This window comes from Bos javanicus, chromosome 16 (genome assembly GCF_032452875.1).
Source record: "Bos javanicus breed banteng chromosome 16, ARS-OSU_banteng_1.0, whole genome shotgun sequence".
Lineage (NCBI taxonomy): Eukaryota > Metazoa > Chordata > Mammalia > Artiodactyla > Bovidae > Bos > Bos javanicus.
This window is the reverse complement of record NC_083883.1, coordinates 24,254,553-24,271,779: the sequence shown is the minus strand read 5'-3', so window position 1 is coordinate 24,271,779 and position 17,227 is coordinate 24,254,553. Positions and strand designations below refer to the sequence as shown.

The 17,227-nt window shown below is 39.2% G+C and overlaps 1 protein-coding gene across 1 annotated transcript in view; it reads right to left on the bottom strand.

Moving 5' to 3' along the window:
* The window catches only part of IARS2 (isoleucyl-tRNA synthetase 2, mitochondrial), a 44,000-nt gene extending 27,980 nt beyond the window's left edge, over window positions 1-16,020 (bottom strand). The window contains exons 1-10 of the mRNA XM_061382230.1: window positions 15,637-16,020; window positions 13,738-13,860; window positions 8,800-8,959; window positions 7,774-7,922; window positions 7,638-7,687; window positions 7,447-7,556; window positions 7,269-7,359; window positions 6,806-6,921; window positions 2,179-2,348; window positions 1,146-1,236 (exon numbers count right to left, since the gene is read on the bottom strand). Of these exons, the coding sequence (XP_061238214.1) occupies window positions 1,146-1,236; window positions 2,179-2,348; window positions 6,806-6,921; window positions 7,269-7,359; window positions 7,447-7,556; window positions 7,638-7,687; window positions 7,774-7,922; window positions 8,800-8,959; window positions 13,738-13,860; window positions 15,637-15,903 (1,327 nt within the window). The 5' untranslated portion in view covers window positions 15,904-16,020. The remainder of the gene's footprint in view (window positions 1-1,145; window positions 1,237-2,178; window positions 2,349-6,805; window positions 6,922-7,268; window positions 7,360-7,446; window positions 7,557-7,637; window positions 7,688-7,773; window positions 7,923-8,799; window positions 8,960-13,737; window positions 13,861-15,636) is intronic.
* Between the last annotated feature and the right edge of the window lie 1,207 nt (window positions 16,021-17,227).

Below are 17,227 nucleotides of genomic sequence, written 5' to 3'. Positions count from 1 at the left end.
TCGGAAAAGGCAATGGCACCCCACTCCAGGACTCTTGCCTGGAATATCCCATGGATGGAGGAGCCTGGTAGGCTGCAGTCCATGAGGTCGCACAGAGTTGGACACGACTGAAGTGACTTAGCAGATGCAGTCTGCAACTAAGATGGGGTCACACTGGACCTCTCTGATAGCTCAGTGGGTAAAGAATCTGCCTGTGATGCAGGAGACACAGGAGATGTGAGTTCAATCACTGGGTCAGGAAGATGCCCTGGAGAAGGAAATGGCAACCCACTCCAGTATTCTTGCCTGGAAAACCCTATGGACAGAAGAGCCTGGAGAGCTACAGTCCATGGGGTCACAAAGAGTCCGACACAGCTAAGCGACTAAACCACCCACACTGGATTAGAGTGGGCCCTAATTCCAACGCCTGGTGTCCTTGTAAGAAGAAGAAAGAATACACAGAGAGAGACACACAGAGCAAATGACAGGGGACAATGGAGGCAGACTGGAGTGATACAGCTATAAACCAAGGAAAGCCCAGGATTACCGGAGCCAACAGAAGCTAGGCAGAGGCAAAGAAGGACTTTTTCACAGAGCTTTCAGAGGGAGCAGAGCCTGGCTGACACCTTGACTTCAGACTTCTCGCCTCCAGAACTGTGAGAGAATAAGTTTCTGTTGTTCTAAGCCACCAAACTTATAGTAGTTTGTGACAAGAGCCTAGGAGAATTAATACACCAGATCTAATTGGCCTTAGTCGTGGTGTGGGCAAAGAAAGGTGTTCATAGTGTAGGTCAGTGATATGAGTTACTAGAGGAGTGAGTGAGTGATTCAGTCAACATCCAGCCCCAAGGTTGACTTCATCCTTCCACAAAACTCACACTGCTGATGACTATCTCTGCTGTTCTAAGGTAACACCACTCCCTGCTGACCGCCCTAATGTGATTAAACAAGTAGGGCAATTCAAAGTGAAAGATGAAAAAGTGCCAAACTCCATGTTACACCACGTGGCAAAATAAAATACAATTTCTGCTTTTTGCTTCTGTTGAAAGTGTAAGATTGAGAGAACTGTCAGCAAAGATTACTGCTGGCTGCTTCTCAGAAAATGCATATTTACAATATCAACATAAAAAAGAAAAAAAAACAATATCAACATACACAGGACTCACCTGCATCTGTTCCCTCTTTAAGAACAGCTTTGTTTTGAAGTTCAGGACCTGCAGCATCTGTGAAAACTCCATCTTCATTCACTAAACAATCCTACAAAGAGTCGTTCTGAACAATTAAAATAAAGCATCAAGACTTTCTATCTTATGACAATATCTGGCAAAACAATATATACTGTATAAAACATCTCATTATAGTCTAGTCTTTCACTGTACTGAAATTTAGGTATCACTTCTTAGTCAATCAGAATTTGTGAATTTAAACACTTAAATCACCAAAAAGGCAAACTGTATTACTAAAGCACATACCTAAAATTTAATAATAAAAAGTAACAAGATATACTAAAAACTTCTGTTAACTTACAGATCTGTGGCCATGTATATACACTGTGATGACTTTGAGACTTGTCTTTAACTAAATAGAAAAACTTGCTAAGTTACTCATGTGTAAAATAAATTTTGAGAGGATGGTTTAGTCTGAAAAAAATGGCTCTTTGGAATTATCCAGTATCCCAGGTGGCTCAGTGGTAAAGCATCCACCTGCAAATCCAAGGGACACAGGAGATGCGGGTTTGATCCCTGGGTCAGGGAGGATCCCCTGGAGCAGGAAATGGCAACCCACTCCAGTATTCTTGCCTTCGAAATCCCATGGACAGAGGAGCCTGGTGGGCTACAGTCCCCAGGGTTGCAAAGAGTTGAACATGACTAAGCGACTTAAGCACACATTCACATAAGCAAAACCCACTCACCATTTTTCATGGCTTGAAAGTAATTTGTCTATGTGACTTAGTACTTGGAAAAAAAATGCCCCTGTTTACTATGTATTCTTCAATTTCAACTCTGTGCCAATTCTGTGCTGATTCTAGGAAATGATTCTTAGTTAGTATGAGCTAATGAGGTTTATTGCACAAAAGCATTTCACAACTTAACTATAAAGACAAAAATTATCATTTATTATCAAAAAGTAAAGATGTTAGGGTTTATCACTTCAATTCTACAAAAGCAATTATTAAAAAGGAAAAAGGAGGAGCAGTACCGTGGACAAGTTGTGTTGAGCAGCTACACTGTAATCTTCCATACCATGAGCCGGGGCTGTGTGAACCAGCCCAGTTCCTTTTGTCATGGTCACATGATTGGCAGGTAAAAGAGGAGACTCCCTCTCGGAAATTAAAGGATGAGCACAAGAACCATTTTCCAAGTCCACACCTGTGGGGAAAGAAAAGCACAATTGAGAGTTATTTTATATGGCGATTCTTCTATCTCTTCAAGGAAAGCAACAGATATCAGGCTGAGAAGAGCAAAATCTGAGACAAGGCTGGGCTCAAATTCTGGCTTTCCCTTTTACTTGTTCTGCGACTTTCAGGAATCTATAAACTGTAAGTAATTACAGTTTGTATCTCACAGGTCTGCTGTGAGGATAAACTGGTTGATGCATGTTAAGCATTTTGGGTAACATATCACAATACTTGCTGCACTGTAAATGCTTTAAAGTATTGGTAATTATTAAATTAAATAGAAAATCAAATGAACTCAAGAACATTTCTCTAATTTATGTACAGTTATGTGCCTTTTAGAACAGAGGACAAAAATATTCTAGATCAATGGGTCAACGACCAGTAGGTTCTAATACTATCTCTATGGGAACTCATTGCTGTTGCTTTTCATAATGTTACCCTGAAAAGGTAAGATCTGATAAATAATACCTGACATTTACTGGGTACCCACCGTACACTGGACTCAACATAAACTCTGACCTCACCTTCATAATAGTACAAAACAGCTAACATTATCTCCGATTTACAAATCAGAAAACAAGAAAATATAGGCAATTTGTCTGAGATAACATGGCTAACAAATGACTGAATTCAAGTTCAAAGGCAAGTCTGACTCTAATATTGTACATAACTCTAGCTCCCTTTAATAATATACCATACCCATCATCTATGAAGTTTTCTGTCGTCGTTGTTATCACGTAATCACTAAGTCATATCTGACTCTTTATAAACCCATGGACTATAGCCTTCCAGGATCCTCTGTCCATGGGATTTCCCAGGCAAGAATACTGGAGTGGGTTGCCATTTTCTTCTCCAGGGGATCTTCCTGATCCAGGGATTAAACCTGCATCTCTTGCACTGCAGGTAGATTCTTTACCACTGAGGCACCAGGGAAGCCCTCTACACCATTGCTGTTTCCCAACTTTACTGCCTCTTGAGTTGAGCTCCACAAACTAATCTTTCTTTCATACATTCTAAAAATAAACGGTTTCAAGCTTTAAAATGATTCACTGGTTCTACCCATCCACTTACCCAACATACTAAATAGGTCTGTTTATTCTATCTAGTCCTTAGCATTAATAACTGAAGAATGGTCAATGGCCCCCTTATGCCTCAGATATTCCCCACAAATCATTCTTCATCTTTCCAAACTAAATGATATTTAACAACAAAAAAAACTGCCTTTATAAATTTCTCCACTTCTATGATCCTTTTTTCTAGCCATAGAGCAATAAAAACTATACTGCCTACACATATCACCAGAAGAACACAAATCTTTTAACTTTGGACATTTCATAGAAAAGATAGCTCTTTTGCTGATTTCATTTTGCTTAAAACAGCACAATGGGTAAGAGGTGTGAGAAAAACTGACATTTTCTTATAAAATCCTGACAAAATTCCCTTTTCTGAAGAAAATCACAAGCCTTCCTTGCTGTCTCACTTGGATGACTTGGCATTTTATAACCAGGAAATACCTGAATTACTAGGAAAATTACTTTAGGATGCATTCTTTTCCATGCAAATTTTAATGCTGTTAAGAGAGAAAAGGTCAGCACTGATTTTTAGAGAAATCAACTCTTTAGTTTGTGTTTTGATTCCTTTTCTAGAAATCAGATTGACAAGTAACACCAGTCTCTACAACCTTGTGCTGTACTCTTTACGCATTTTTAGTATGGAAACCACAGCTTTGGAGCAAAGTAAACTTTATCTATGAACTTTCCTTTAGCCCCAATACTTAGTGCTTATAATACTTAATACTCTTCCTCACCTCCCAACAAAGATCCCCAGATGATTGAGAAACAATTGACATTTCTTTCTGGAAAGAAAATCTATCCTCCCAAAAATGTTTCATTTCAGCTGTTCAACATTCCTACTACTTTAGTAAATAGAAAGCCAGCTGTTCTTAGATTATTCAGCCAGAAATGAAAAGTATACAAATTGCTCTGAAACATGGTAGATCAAAATGGCAATCCATCAATTCTCTACAAAGTGATAATTTGAAACAGTTAAGCAGTCTAGAAAAAGGATCTTTAAATTTAACCTTATACTTTTACAAACCTTTTGAGCATGCCATTCAACTTCTATAACAACATCTAAAATGTCAATGAAGTCTATTACTATCTTCTGCACTTAAAAAAGAGGTGGGCTGTAATTAATAATACTATATTGTATATTTGAAAGCTGCTAAGAGAACAGAACCTCTTAAAAAGCCTCTTGATGAAAGTAAAGAGGATAGTGAAAAAAGTGGCTTAAAACTCAACATTCAGAAAACTAAGATCATGGCACCTGGTCCCATCACTTCATGGCAAATAGATGGAGAAACAAAGTTAACAGTGATAGACTTTATTTTGGGGGGCTCCAAAATCACTGCAGGTGGTGACTGCAGCCATGAAATGAAAAGGTGCTTGCTCCTTGGAAGAAAAGTTATGACCAACCTAGACAACATATTAGAAAGCAAGAAATTACTTTGCCAACAAGACCCGTCTAGTCAAAGCTATGGTTTTTCCAATAGTCATGTATGGATATGAAAGTTGGACTACAAAGAAAGCTGAGCACCAAAGAATTGATGCTTTTGAACTGTGGTGTTGGAGAAGATTCTTGAGAGTCCCTTGGACTGCAAGGAGATCCAACCAGTCCATCCTAAGAAATCAGTCCTGAATATTCATTGGAAGGGCTGCTGCGAAGCTGAAACTCCAATACTTAGGCCACCTGATGCGAAGAACTGACTCATCTAAAAAGACCCTGATGCTGGGAAAGATTAAAGGCAGGGGAAGGGGACGACAGAAGATGAGATGTTGGATGGCATCACCGACTCGAGTTTGAGTATTGAGTTTGAGTTTGAGTAAACTCTGGGAGTCAGTGATGGACAGGAAAGCCTGGCGTGCTGCAGTCTATGGGGTCGCAAAGAGTTGGACATGACTGAGTGACTGAACTGAAGAGAATAGACCTTAAAAGTTCTCATGACAAGGAAAAAAACTTTGTAACTATGTATGATGATGATGTTAACTAGATTTATTATGATGATCATCTCACAATGCATACAAATATTAAATCATTATACCAAATGCCTAAACTAATACAATGCTATATATCAATTTTTTTAAAAAAAGAGGTGAGTGAAGGGTATGGACTTAAGAATATACCAGATCCTCTAACTTACCGAATGTACCAGTAAGATATAAATGGTATTAAATACTAAACATTCTGCAGCTTCTTTTATGCCTTTGACATTAAAAACTTTTCGATTTTTGTTAAGATTGTTTAAACCTCTAAATGGCTTATATCTGAACTGATACATTTTGAGGTCTTCTCTATTCAGCTGGACAATCTTTCCATTTTTGGTTTTTCCTGTGGTCATGTATGGATGTGAGAGTTGGACTGTGAAGAAGGCTGAGCGCCGAAGAATTGATGCTTTTGAACTGTGGTGTTGGAGAAGACTTTTGAGAGTCCCTTGGACTGCAAGGAGATCCAACCAGTCCGTTCTGAAGGAGATCAGCCCTGGGATTTCTTTGGAAGGAATGATGCTAAAGCTGAAACTCCAGTACTTTGGCCACCTCATTCGAAGAGCTGAATCATTGGAAAAGACTCTGATGCTGGGAGGGATTGGGGGCAGGAGGAGAAGGGGACGACAGAGGATGAGATGGCTGGATGGCATCACTGACTTGATGGACGTTGAGTCTGAGTGAACTCTGGGAGTTGGTGATGGATAGGGAGGCCTGGCGTGCTGCGATTCATGGGGTTGCAAAGAGTCGGACATGACTGAGCGACTGAACTGAACTGAACTGAACTTGTGATCTTTTTTCTTTCATAAGAAACTCAAAGATATACCATCCCTAAAGATCAAAGGTTATTTTAAACTTCCTTAGATTTCCATAGTTATATTTCAAAATCAGCCACTACTTTAGGAGTCCCAAATTATAGCTTACTAAGGATTCTTTTGACAGAAATGCTATCTTGGAAATAACTTTCAGAATTTATTCAGTTTCCTTATTAAAATCATATACCCCAAAATAAATGGGATTTATTTCCTTCCTAGCTCTTTTGATCAAATCAGATAAAAGTAATTTTCAGTAATTTACTTTTGAATAAAAATTTAAAGGAAAATTTGCACATTTTATATTGTATAGAGGACATTTTTCTAATTTTCCACTGGATATTTGTCAAAAATATTTTTTTCAACTATTGTGACTTTGTCAATGTTCATATTTTCTATGCTCCTATCATGTTTAATGTATATTCTCCTTCAGTTTGATCAATATAAAATATATTCTAGAAAGGCAGAAGCCATATTTGTTTTATTCACAATGAGCAATGTTCAGCAAGGTACTGAACGCAGATCAACCCAGTATTCTAACGACTTTGACTGTCAGAGTATCTGTAAATCCTCACCTGAAAATGTTGAAATAACTTCAAATGTTGTTCCCAAAGTAGAAGCAACAGATGTTACTTTATCTGCACCTAGAATGTACAAGTCTCCAGATGAGGAACACTTCACAACAGCATACCTAAAATAAAATTGAGGAGTAAGCTGCTAACAATGAAAAAGGAAAAACCACAGATAACATTTTAAACGTTCCAAATCACTTCAGAAAAACTAACTTTAAGATTAAAAAAAGTACTATTTTCAAAGGACTTCATTCCTTACATTTCTGTTTTCTTTTCCAAAGAAGCTGGAAAATGAAGTCTTAAGTAGGATTCTCTAAAGCTTAATAAAATCTATATGAACATAAAAACTAAGTGATAATTCACTAATTTTAAGAGGATAATGAGGATGCAATAAGATCAAAATAATGCTAAAAAATGGAACTGATCCTATTTGTGGACAAAACAAAAATTGCTGTAATATACCTACTTTGATTCTGGCATGTAACAAACAGCTTGATTGGCTGGAATTGTCCAAGGCTGTGTGGTCCAGACTAAAAAACTAACAGGAGATGAACCATCTGTGAAAATAAAATTTCAAATATGCTAGCAAATCAAATGTTTTAATTCCTTAAGTTTAATAAACTCAAACAACGGATAAATCTTACCTAGAAGAGATGCCAACTTAGGAGAAGGTTTCAGGAGAGGAAATTTTACATACACTGAGCGACTGATGTGCTCCGGATTATATTCAAGTTCTGCTTCAGCCAATGCAGTCCTAAGGTTTAAAAATATTAAACATAAATATTTGGAAGTCCCACAAAATTCTCCACTTTAGCTACCCAAAACACATAAATACCTTGATGAAGGAGACCAAAACACAGGTTTGTAAGATCGATAAATCAAGCCCTATAAAAGACAAAGATATATGAAAGCTGGAATTCTGTAACAGGTAATTCAACATACTCAAAGGGAAAAAAAAACAACTTTATTACCTTATCATACATTTGGTAGAAAATTCTCAACTGCTTGGCCTCGTATCTCCCATCAAAAGTATGGTAGCAATTATTCCAATCTGCCATTATTCCCCAGCGAATAAATGACAATTTCTGTTTCTCAATTGCCGCTTTGGCGAATGATCTAGCTAAAATCAATAAACAAAAAGCCTTCTGAAAATGAGTTAAAATTCTTGAACACAGTTTAGCATGTGTATCTCTAAATGAAAGCATCACACACAATTTGAAAATGAGTTAAAATTCTTGAATACAGCTTAGCATGTATCTCTCTAAATGCAGGTATTACACAAAATTTAGACTATAAAAATGTTTAAAAGTAAAGTTATCCTCAAAGTTAAAAGTATTCAGCAGATAACTTACAACAAATTCTAAAATTAACTAAAATTTCAAAATTTTTAAAAATTATTAAAAAAATATACAAAAATTATAAAAATTTGTCTCTTCCATTATTCAGAGATCATAAAATGATCTTACATTAAAAAAAAAACAAACTGGAAAAGTTACTCTTACTTCATAATTTAAGAAAACGTCAGAGAATAATTATTTCATTACATATACACACACACAATTAATTAGTGTAACCAATCATACTGTTTCACAAGGAAGTATGAGATCTTCAAAATCATATTGAATTACACAATAGTTTAACAGATAAGAACAGACGAGTCCTCCTTGACTCACTCTATTGAAGGAAAGGACCGAAAAAGAGACTTCTAAATAAATTTTAATTTAAAATTTACTTTTGGTTTAGGTATAGGTCAACAGGTTCTAGCCAAGAAAGTAAATAAAAACAATAACGAAAATAATAATTTCAAAGTTCTCACAAAAGTCAATTACACAAAATCTGAATCTTCTGTGACACAGTGGTTTCCAACTCATCTCATTATAAGTGAAAAAACAATAGCAAAAAACAAAAAGCAACAAGTGTCTTTGATAAAGTCCTGACTTTTCCAAGGAACTATGGTTTACAAATAACATTTTGAAACAGAAATAGATATTACTTACCTTTCTCTCTAATTTCCATAGCTGAAAGATTCTGAGCTTTTCCACCAAGTTCTGATAATACTTTGATTTCAATGGGTAACCCATGACAATCCCAGCCTGGAACAAAATGTATTTTGGAACCCCTCATCATATGGTATCGATTCGCTATGTCTTTCAAAATCTGCAAAGATGAAATGATAATCATCATTCATACAAAAAGCATGTGGCCTACAACTTATGTTCTCTTAGTATCATTTTAAAACACTAATAAAATCCAACTTTAAAGGATTTATATAGAATTACCTATTAAATCAACTTATGTTCTACATAAATATAAGCATAACAAATATCTGATTTTTAAAATGTCATTAACTCCCCCAGGAAGAAATCAAATTACAAAAGATTTCAAAGTGAAAAACATTATATCCAAGATTACTAATTTTTTTTTTAAGTTGGACTATGCAAATAAGCAATCCACACTACCATTTTAAGAAATAATCTGAACTTCCTAAAAATTAGAGTAAAAAATTACAATTTGCTTTACTCTCATGGAAAAAAATTATTTATGTGAATAATCCAATATTATATATAATATTATGTATATTTAGTTCATAAATATTACAGAATCAAGGCAGAATTTATAATGCCCTTAGAGTATGAAATATCATGCTTAACTCTGTTACTACTAAAACCCTAAATAACACAGTAGATCTCTTAGTAAAGTTCTGTAACTGTTTACTAGCTCATCTTAAGATACTGCTGCTGCTAAGTCGCTTCAGTTGTATCCGACTCTGTGCGACCCCATAGACGGCAGCCCACCAGGCTCCCCGGCCCTGGGATTCTCCAGGCAAGAACACTGGAGTGGGTTGCCATTTCTTCTCCAATGCATGAAAGTGAAAAGTGAAAGTGAAGTCGATCAATCCTATCCTACTCCTAGCGACCCCATGGACTGCAGCCTACCAGGCCCCTCCATCCATGGGATTTTCCAGGCAAGAGTACTGCAGTGGGTTGCCGGGCAGCAAATTTGAAAAAAATATATATATCCACTGAAAAATGGAGGCTCAAAGGCAAAGGACAGACTTGGCTCCAGGCTCAATTCCTTCTTCCCAAAATTAAATAATGCAATAGTCCAGAAAAACACATCTTCCCTTCCATGTCTCTCAAAAGTAGAAAAGATAATACACATTCCTCTCACAACTTCTCTGTAAAACTCCTTCAGACTTCTTACCAAAGGGCAGGGGGCCTTGCAATCTGGGGGTAGTCATATAACAAAAACATTCATCTACTGATACATACTTAAGATTTGTATACTCTTTGTTATGTATATTACTTACATCAATCAATATAAATAACATCCTTTCTATTTATCCCTATTTGAAGTTGTTTTATTTATTTATCTGTCCCTTCCTGGAAAATACAAACTCTTTGAAATCAGAGCTCCCATCTGTCTTCATCTGTAAACTTCCAGCATTTAGAATGGTGACTGCCACTATTCGTAGCTCAGTCGGTAAAGAATCCACCTGCAATGCAGGAGACCTAGGTTCGATTCCTGGGTCAGGAAGATCCCCTGGAGAAGGAAGTGGCAACCCACTCCAGGATTCTTGCCTGGAGAATCTCATAGACAGAAGACTCTGGCGGGCTACAGTCTACAGGGTCACAAGAATCGAACAGGACTAAGCATATACACCCTATTCTACAAGTACTTAACTGAATAAAGGAAAGCATGCACATATGCTCTAGACCGTGATATCTCATACAGTCCTTACTAGCCACCAGCAGTAATAAGCATCAAAACTGGCTAGTCCAAATTGAGATGTAAATATACAATATATACCACTGAGTGAAAAAAGTTAACCCCCCAAAACTGTATGATTACATTTATATAGCATTCTTGAAATGACAAAAATATAGATGTAGAGAACAGTTAAGGAGATGGTGGGAAAAGAGGGAAATAAATATAGCTATAAAAGAGCATCATGAGGGATTCTTGATGGAAATGTTTGGTATCTTGAATGTATCAATGTAACATTCTGGTTATGATATAATACTGCAGTTTTGCAGGATTTTACCACTGGGGAAATTGGGTAAAATGTATACGGAATCCTCTCTATTTTTTTCTTAACGAATGCACTTGAATCTATAATTACTTCAAATATAAACTCTAACTAAAACAAAATTTGAAAGAAATTGCTTTCAAATAATGTGCACTTAAAAAAAAAAAAAAGCACTTCAGTTCTATCCATGAAAAGAAATAAATGCTTTTTTTACCATCTGATGTAATATGCCTAATAATTTGAAAATGAGCTATCAAGCAGCATGATTTGGCCTCCGTGGAAGCAAACAAACTTTATACCAAGGAATGTGCAATATGTGTAACATCTCAAAAGTTTTAGAAGTTTTCAATACAATTAAATGGTCTAATACAATGAAAGAAAGTTAAAGAAAGTGTTGGTCGTTCAGTCGTGTCTGACTCTCAGGGACCCTGTGGACTATAGCCCACCAGGCTCCCCTGTCCATGGGGATTCTCCAGGCAAGAATACTGGAGTGGGTTGCCATGCCCTCCTCCGGGGGATCCTCCCAACCCAGGGATCGAACACAGGTCTCCTGCATTGCAGGCAGACTTTTTACTGTCTGAGCCGCCATGGAAGGTCTAATACAATATGTAATACATATTATAATATAATTCTGCTCTAATAGCAACACTGACTTGTTCAATGACCAGATTTCTGGTGGTGAAAATACAGACAGATGTCCAAGGTCATGTCCTCTCCAAACTTTCCATTAAAGTACACATAAAAATAAAGGACTGAAAAAAATAGTAAATAAATTGTGGTACACTCTCTCAATGGAATGCTTCTCTACAATTATTGACAACTAAAAAGGAATCAACTATTGACATCATAACAGCATGTATGAATATCAAACACTGCACAAGTAAAAGAAGCCAGACATAGAAGAATTTGTTATGCTTCAACCTTCTGAAATTTTGCAATTGGCAAAAAAAAAAAAATTATAGCAATAGAAACCAAAATAGTGATGAGGGCAGGAAGCCTTCATTCTGGAAGGCCAGCATCACCCTGATACCAAAACCTCATTTTATCCTCCTCAAACACACCAAGAAAATTCACCTCAAGCCTTTGTACTTGGCACAGTGTGTATGCTCAGTACACACACAGATGCAGTGGGTTGTCACTTCTTACTCCAGGGATCTTCCCGACCCAGGGCTCTAACCTGTGTCTGCTGTGTCTCCTGAATTGGCAGGCAGATTTTTTACCACTTGAACCACATGGGAAGCACTTAGCTATTGCTATTGTTCAGTCATGAAGCTGTGTCCGACTCTTTGCAACCGCACGGACTGCAGCACACCAGGCTTCCTTGTCTTTCACTATCTCACGGAGTTTGCTCCGTCTGATTCAGTGATGCCATCCAACCATCTCATCTTCTGTTGCCCCTTCTCTTCCTACCCTCAATCTTTCCCAGCATCAGTGTCTTTTCCAATGAGTCGGCTTGTCACATCATGGCCAAAGTATTGAGGTTTCAGCTTCAGCACCTGTCCTTCAGTTAATATTCAGCATCGATTTCCCTTAGGATTAAATGGCTTGATCTCCTTGCTGTCCAAGGGTCTCTCAAGAGTTTTCTACAGCAACACAACTCGAAAGCATTAATTCTTCGGCGCTCACATCTGCACATGACTACTATACCTTTGACTATATGGGCCTTTATCAGCAAATTGATGTCTCTGATTTTTAATATGCTGATCATAGCTTTTCTTCCAAGGAGCAAGCATCTTTTGATTTCATGGCTGCAGTCACCATCCACAGTGATTTTGGAGCCCAAGATAATAAAGTCTGCCACTATTTCCATTTTTTCCCCTTCTATTTGCCATGAAGTGATGGGACCTGATGCCACGATCTTAGTTTTTTTGAACGCTGAGTTTTAAGCCAGCTTTTTCACTCTCCTCTTTCACTTAGCTATACTTACCCCAAATACCCCACAGCTTACCCCCCTGCTTCCTTGAGGACCTTACAGGAATGTCATCTTTTCAGTGAAGGGGGCATCCCAGATCAATTCAGTAAAACTGCACTTTGCCCAACTGACCTGCCCTATTAGTTTTCCCTTTCTTATATTTTCTTCTAAAGTACTTATTATTACTATCTTTTAGTCAGTTTGGGTTGAGAAGAATTTCTATGTGTGTGTATACGTCTGTCTGTATGTGTGATTGTGTGTGTGGTGGGGGGCAGGGGGGGTTCCCACACATACAACCAAGCAATTCTTGGACATCAGCAGAGTGTCTGAGAATTAGCATAAATGGGGTGGCATAAATAGGAGAAATGTCTTTCTCACTATTCTACAGGTTGTGGAGTCCAAGATCAAGGGGCTGGCAAATTCAGTATCTGGTAAGGGCCACTTTCTGGTTCATAGACCCCCATTTTCCCCACTGTAACCTCACATAGCATACAGGGACAAGGGAGCTCTCTGACCTAATCATCTCTCAAAGGCCCCACCTCCACACACCATTAGAGATTAGGTTTCAACATATGATTTGCAGGGGGAGGGAGACAAATATTCAGTCTCTAGCAACTACCTACCATATTAAACATTTTACTTATCCTTCTGTGCCTTCCTGTTTAGATCACAAGCTCCATGAAAACAGGACTTATCCTTATTTTGTTCACTGTTATCCCCAGAGTCTAGACAATATCTGGCACATAACAGATGCTCATTAATTATTTATTGAATAATATGATACTTATTAACATAAAATAAGTTCAAAGCAAATACCAGTGATGTTATTTTTCACACGGTACTAAAACTGTTCATTGCTGCTTTCTATTAAGACATTTTAGTTTATGTCAATGCAAATTTACATAATTGCTGTAATGTTAGAATATACTCTTTTCCAAAGTGTATTTAAATTAAGATTTTCCCTCACATCTTATAACCAAAATTATAAATTACCTTATTTAAAGCATGTCCAACATGAGGGTCACCATTTGCATAAGGAGGTCCATCATGAAGACAAAATTCAGCCTTCACTTTTCTTTCTCTTTGCCAAGAATAAAGTTCTGAAAATCCACATTTCTGTTTAAAAAGAACAACAATGTCTGCACATCACATAAACACATACACTTTAATCTTGCCATAAATAACACTCAGCACCAGTTTATTTCCTATCACATTCCAATATCTTCAACTCTAAAACACAAGGTGAGTTTTCTAAAATGCACATCTTCCAATTAGAAAATAAGTTTAAGAATGTTTTATTAAAAAAAACTTCACTCCTTCTAATAACATAAAAAATAAATAAAATACACATCTGAGTACTTATCTTTTAAAACTTTTCAACAGTTACCCTGCAGACTTCAGTTTAAAGTCTAAGCTCTGTATGAAGGTGTACAGCACCCTAAAAGGTTTGTGCTTAGTCTCTCAGTCATGTCGGACTCTTTGCAACCCCATGGGGTGTAGCCTGCCAGGCTCCTCTGTCCATGGGACTGTCTAGCCAAGAATACTGCAGTACGTTGCCATGCCCTCCTTGAGGGGATATTCCCAACCCAGGGATTGAACATGTGTCTCCTGCACTGGCAAGCATTTCTTCACCCCTGCACCATCTGGGAAGCCCTACAAAGGTTTAGTACCACAGAATTCTTGGTCATTGTCTCAGAACTCCATCCCCCTCCACTCCATGTTGAAGGACTTGTAGATCCCCCACCACCACACACACACACACACACACACACACACACACACACACACTTTCTCTCATATCTTATTCCTGTTATGCTCTGGCCTCAACACTTGCTACTCTCAGTCTGGAAAAACACTGATTGCAATCCCACTCCCCTTCCCTCATCTTCTGTGTGACGATGGCCAAGTCACTTTGCCTTTGTAGGCCTATTCCCTCATTTGAAAAAAAAAAAAAAAATTAATAATATTCAACCCACCAAGCTGGTGTGAAGATTATACAAGAAGATATCTGAAACTGTCACAATTTCAGAAATACAGAAGGTACTGGATGGAACACTTAAAAAACTAGATGGCCAAAACAGGCTTATGAGTCTAGAACTCTGAGAGCTGTCATAAGAATATTTAAGCTAAGCATATTTCAGTTCAGTTCAGTTCAGTCGCTCAGTCGTGTCCGACTCTTTCCGACCCCATGAATCCCATATATTCAAAATATCAGGGATTTTTAAAGACCCTAGAATTACACAAACTAACAAGTGAATTTCTGGCCTTAGAAAGTTCAGTTTAATACAGGAGACAGAAGCACAGGTGAGGAAGAGGACTGAGACGAAGTAACCACAGCTACCTGACCCTTCAAACAAGCCACCTTCCAACTAAGGACCTATTGATACCATAAAAGTGAACTTCAACTTCTTCTCAGGATCGCATTATTTATATGTGTACATGTTAATTTACTTTAAACAAAATCACTGGACAAGAGCCCAAATTCGACTAGTTTTGTATAAGCTAAAACTGGCATTTGTATTCCATCCATGCTATCTGAGCATAGCTGTTTGACCGCTGGACTTCCCTGGTGGCTCAGACGGTAGGTGGGTGGCTCTGCCTACAATGCATAAGACCCGGGTTAGCATTCCGGTCTGGAACCCGCCACCTCTAGTGGACTTGTCTAGAGGTTTCTGCACCTTGTTTTCACCCAGAACAACCTATGGGAAGTGCATGATTCCCACTGGTCTGATCGCAACACCTCTGGCCCAAGAGGGCCTGGAGCCTGCGGCCGGGCCTGCCTTGCCCTGCCCTGCCCTGGATGTGGGTGGCCCAGGCGTGGCTCCAGGGAGGGCCCGTGACCCCTCCCGAGGCCCCGCTCCCGGCCCCCGCGGAGCACAGGCCCGCCCGTACCTGCTGGATCTCCAGCTCCGTGTCGGGCTGCTGGCGGCCCAGCAGCTTCATGGGGAAGCTGGTCTGCGGCAGCAATACCGTGTCCCGATAGCTGCCATTCCTCGAGTTCTGCGGCTGGTTACTGGCCCCGGTGACTGACCGCACCAAAAGGCTCCCAGTTGTCCCTCGCCAGCGAGGTCGACAAGGAAGGCGGGGTGGCACCCACAAATTCCAGGCCGCGGCCAGGGCCGCTTCCCCCGGACCGCGAGGGCGCAGCCCCCAACGCATGGCGGGCCAGGCCAACCCCAGCGTCCGGGAGGGCGCCGGGGCCTCGGCTCCGGCCGGGCTTTGTGGGAACGGGGAGCCTAGAGTACGGAGACGAGCCTTACGGGAGTGCGCACGCGCGCGGGGCGGGGAAGAGGCGGGGAGCGCAACGCGGGCCGGGGAGCGATCCACATCCGGATCTTGGCGGCAGCTTTCTCGACTACGAGGGCGGGAAGAGGTGTGGCCCGCACCACAAGCTCACGTTTCAATCACGGCGCGTTCCTTTTAAAGTTTACTTTATTTAATTCAGTATAACCAACATTACCACTTCAACATGTAATTAATATAAAATTATAAATGTAATATTTCACATTCTTTCTCTTCATTCCAAGTCTTAGAAAATTGCTGTGTAATTTACACATACAGCGTATCCCCATCCATTTGGACTGCAATTTGCCAATTCAGTTCAGTCGCTCAGTCATATCAGACTCTGCGACTCCATGGAAACTGCAGCACGCCAGGCTTCCCTGTCCATCACCAACTCCCAGAAATTGCTCAAACTCATGTCCATCCAGTCAGAGATGCCATCCAACCGTCTCAGCCTCTTGTCTTCCCTTCTCCCGCCTTCAATGATCCCGCCTTCAATCAATGTTAACATCAGGGTCTTTTCCAGTGAGTCAGTTCTTCGCATCAGGTGGCCAAAGGATTGGAGCTTCAGCTTCAGCATCCTTCCAATGAATATTCAGGACTGATTTCCTTTAGGATTGACTAGTTGGATCTCCTTGCAGTCCAAAGGACTCTCAAGAGTCTTCTCCAACACCACAGATCAAAAGCATCAAGTCTTCACTGCTCAGCTTTCTCTATGGTCCAACTCTCATATCCATACATGACTACTGGAAAAACCACAGCCTTGACTAGATGGACCTTTGTTGGCAAAATAATGTCTCTGCCTTATAATATGCTGTCTAGGTTGGTCATAGCTTTTCTTCCAAGCAAGCATCTTTTAATTTCATGGCTGCAGTCACCATCTGCAGTGATTTTGGAGACCAAGAAAATAAAATCTGTCACTATTTCCGCTGTTTCCCCATCTACTTGCCATGAAGTGATGGAACCGGAGGCCATGATCCTGGTTTTTTGAATGTTGAGTTTTAAGCCAGCTTTTTCACTCTCCTCTTTCACTTTCATCAAGAGGCTCTTCAAAAAAAAAAAAAAAAGAGGCCCTTCGGTTCCTCTTCAGTTTCTGCCATAAGGATGGTGTCATCTACATATCTGAGGTTATTGATATTTCTCCTGCCACACGATGGAATATTACTCAGCCTTAAAAAAGAATGACATTTTGCCATTTGCA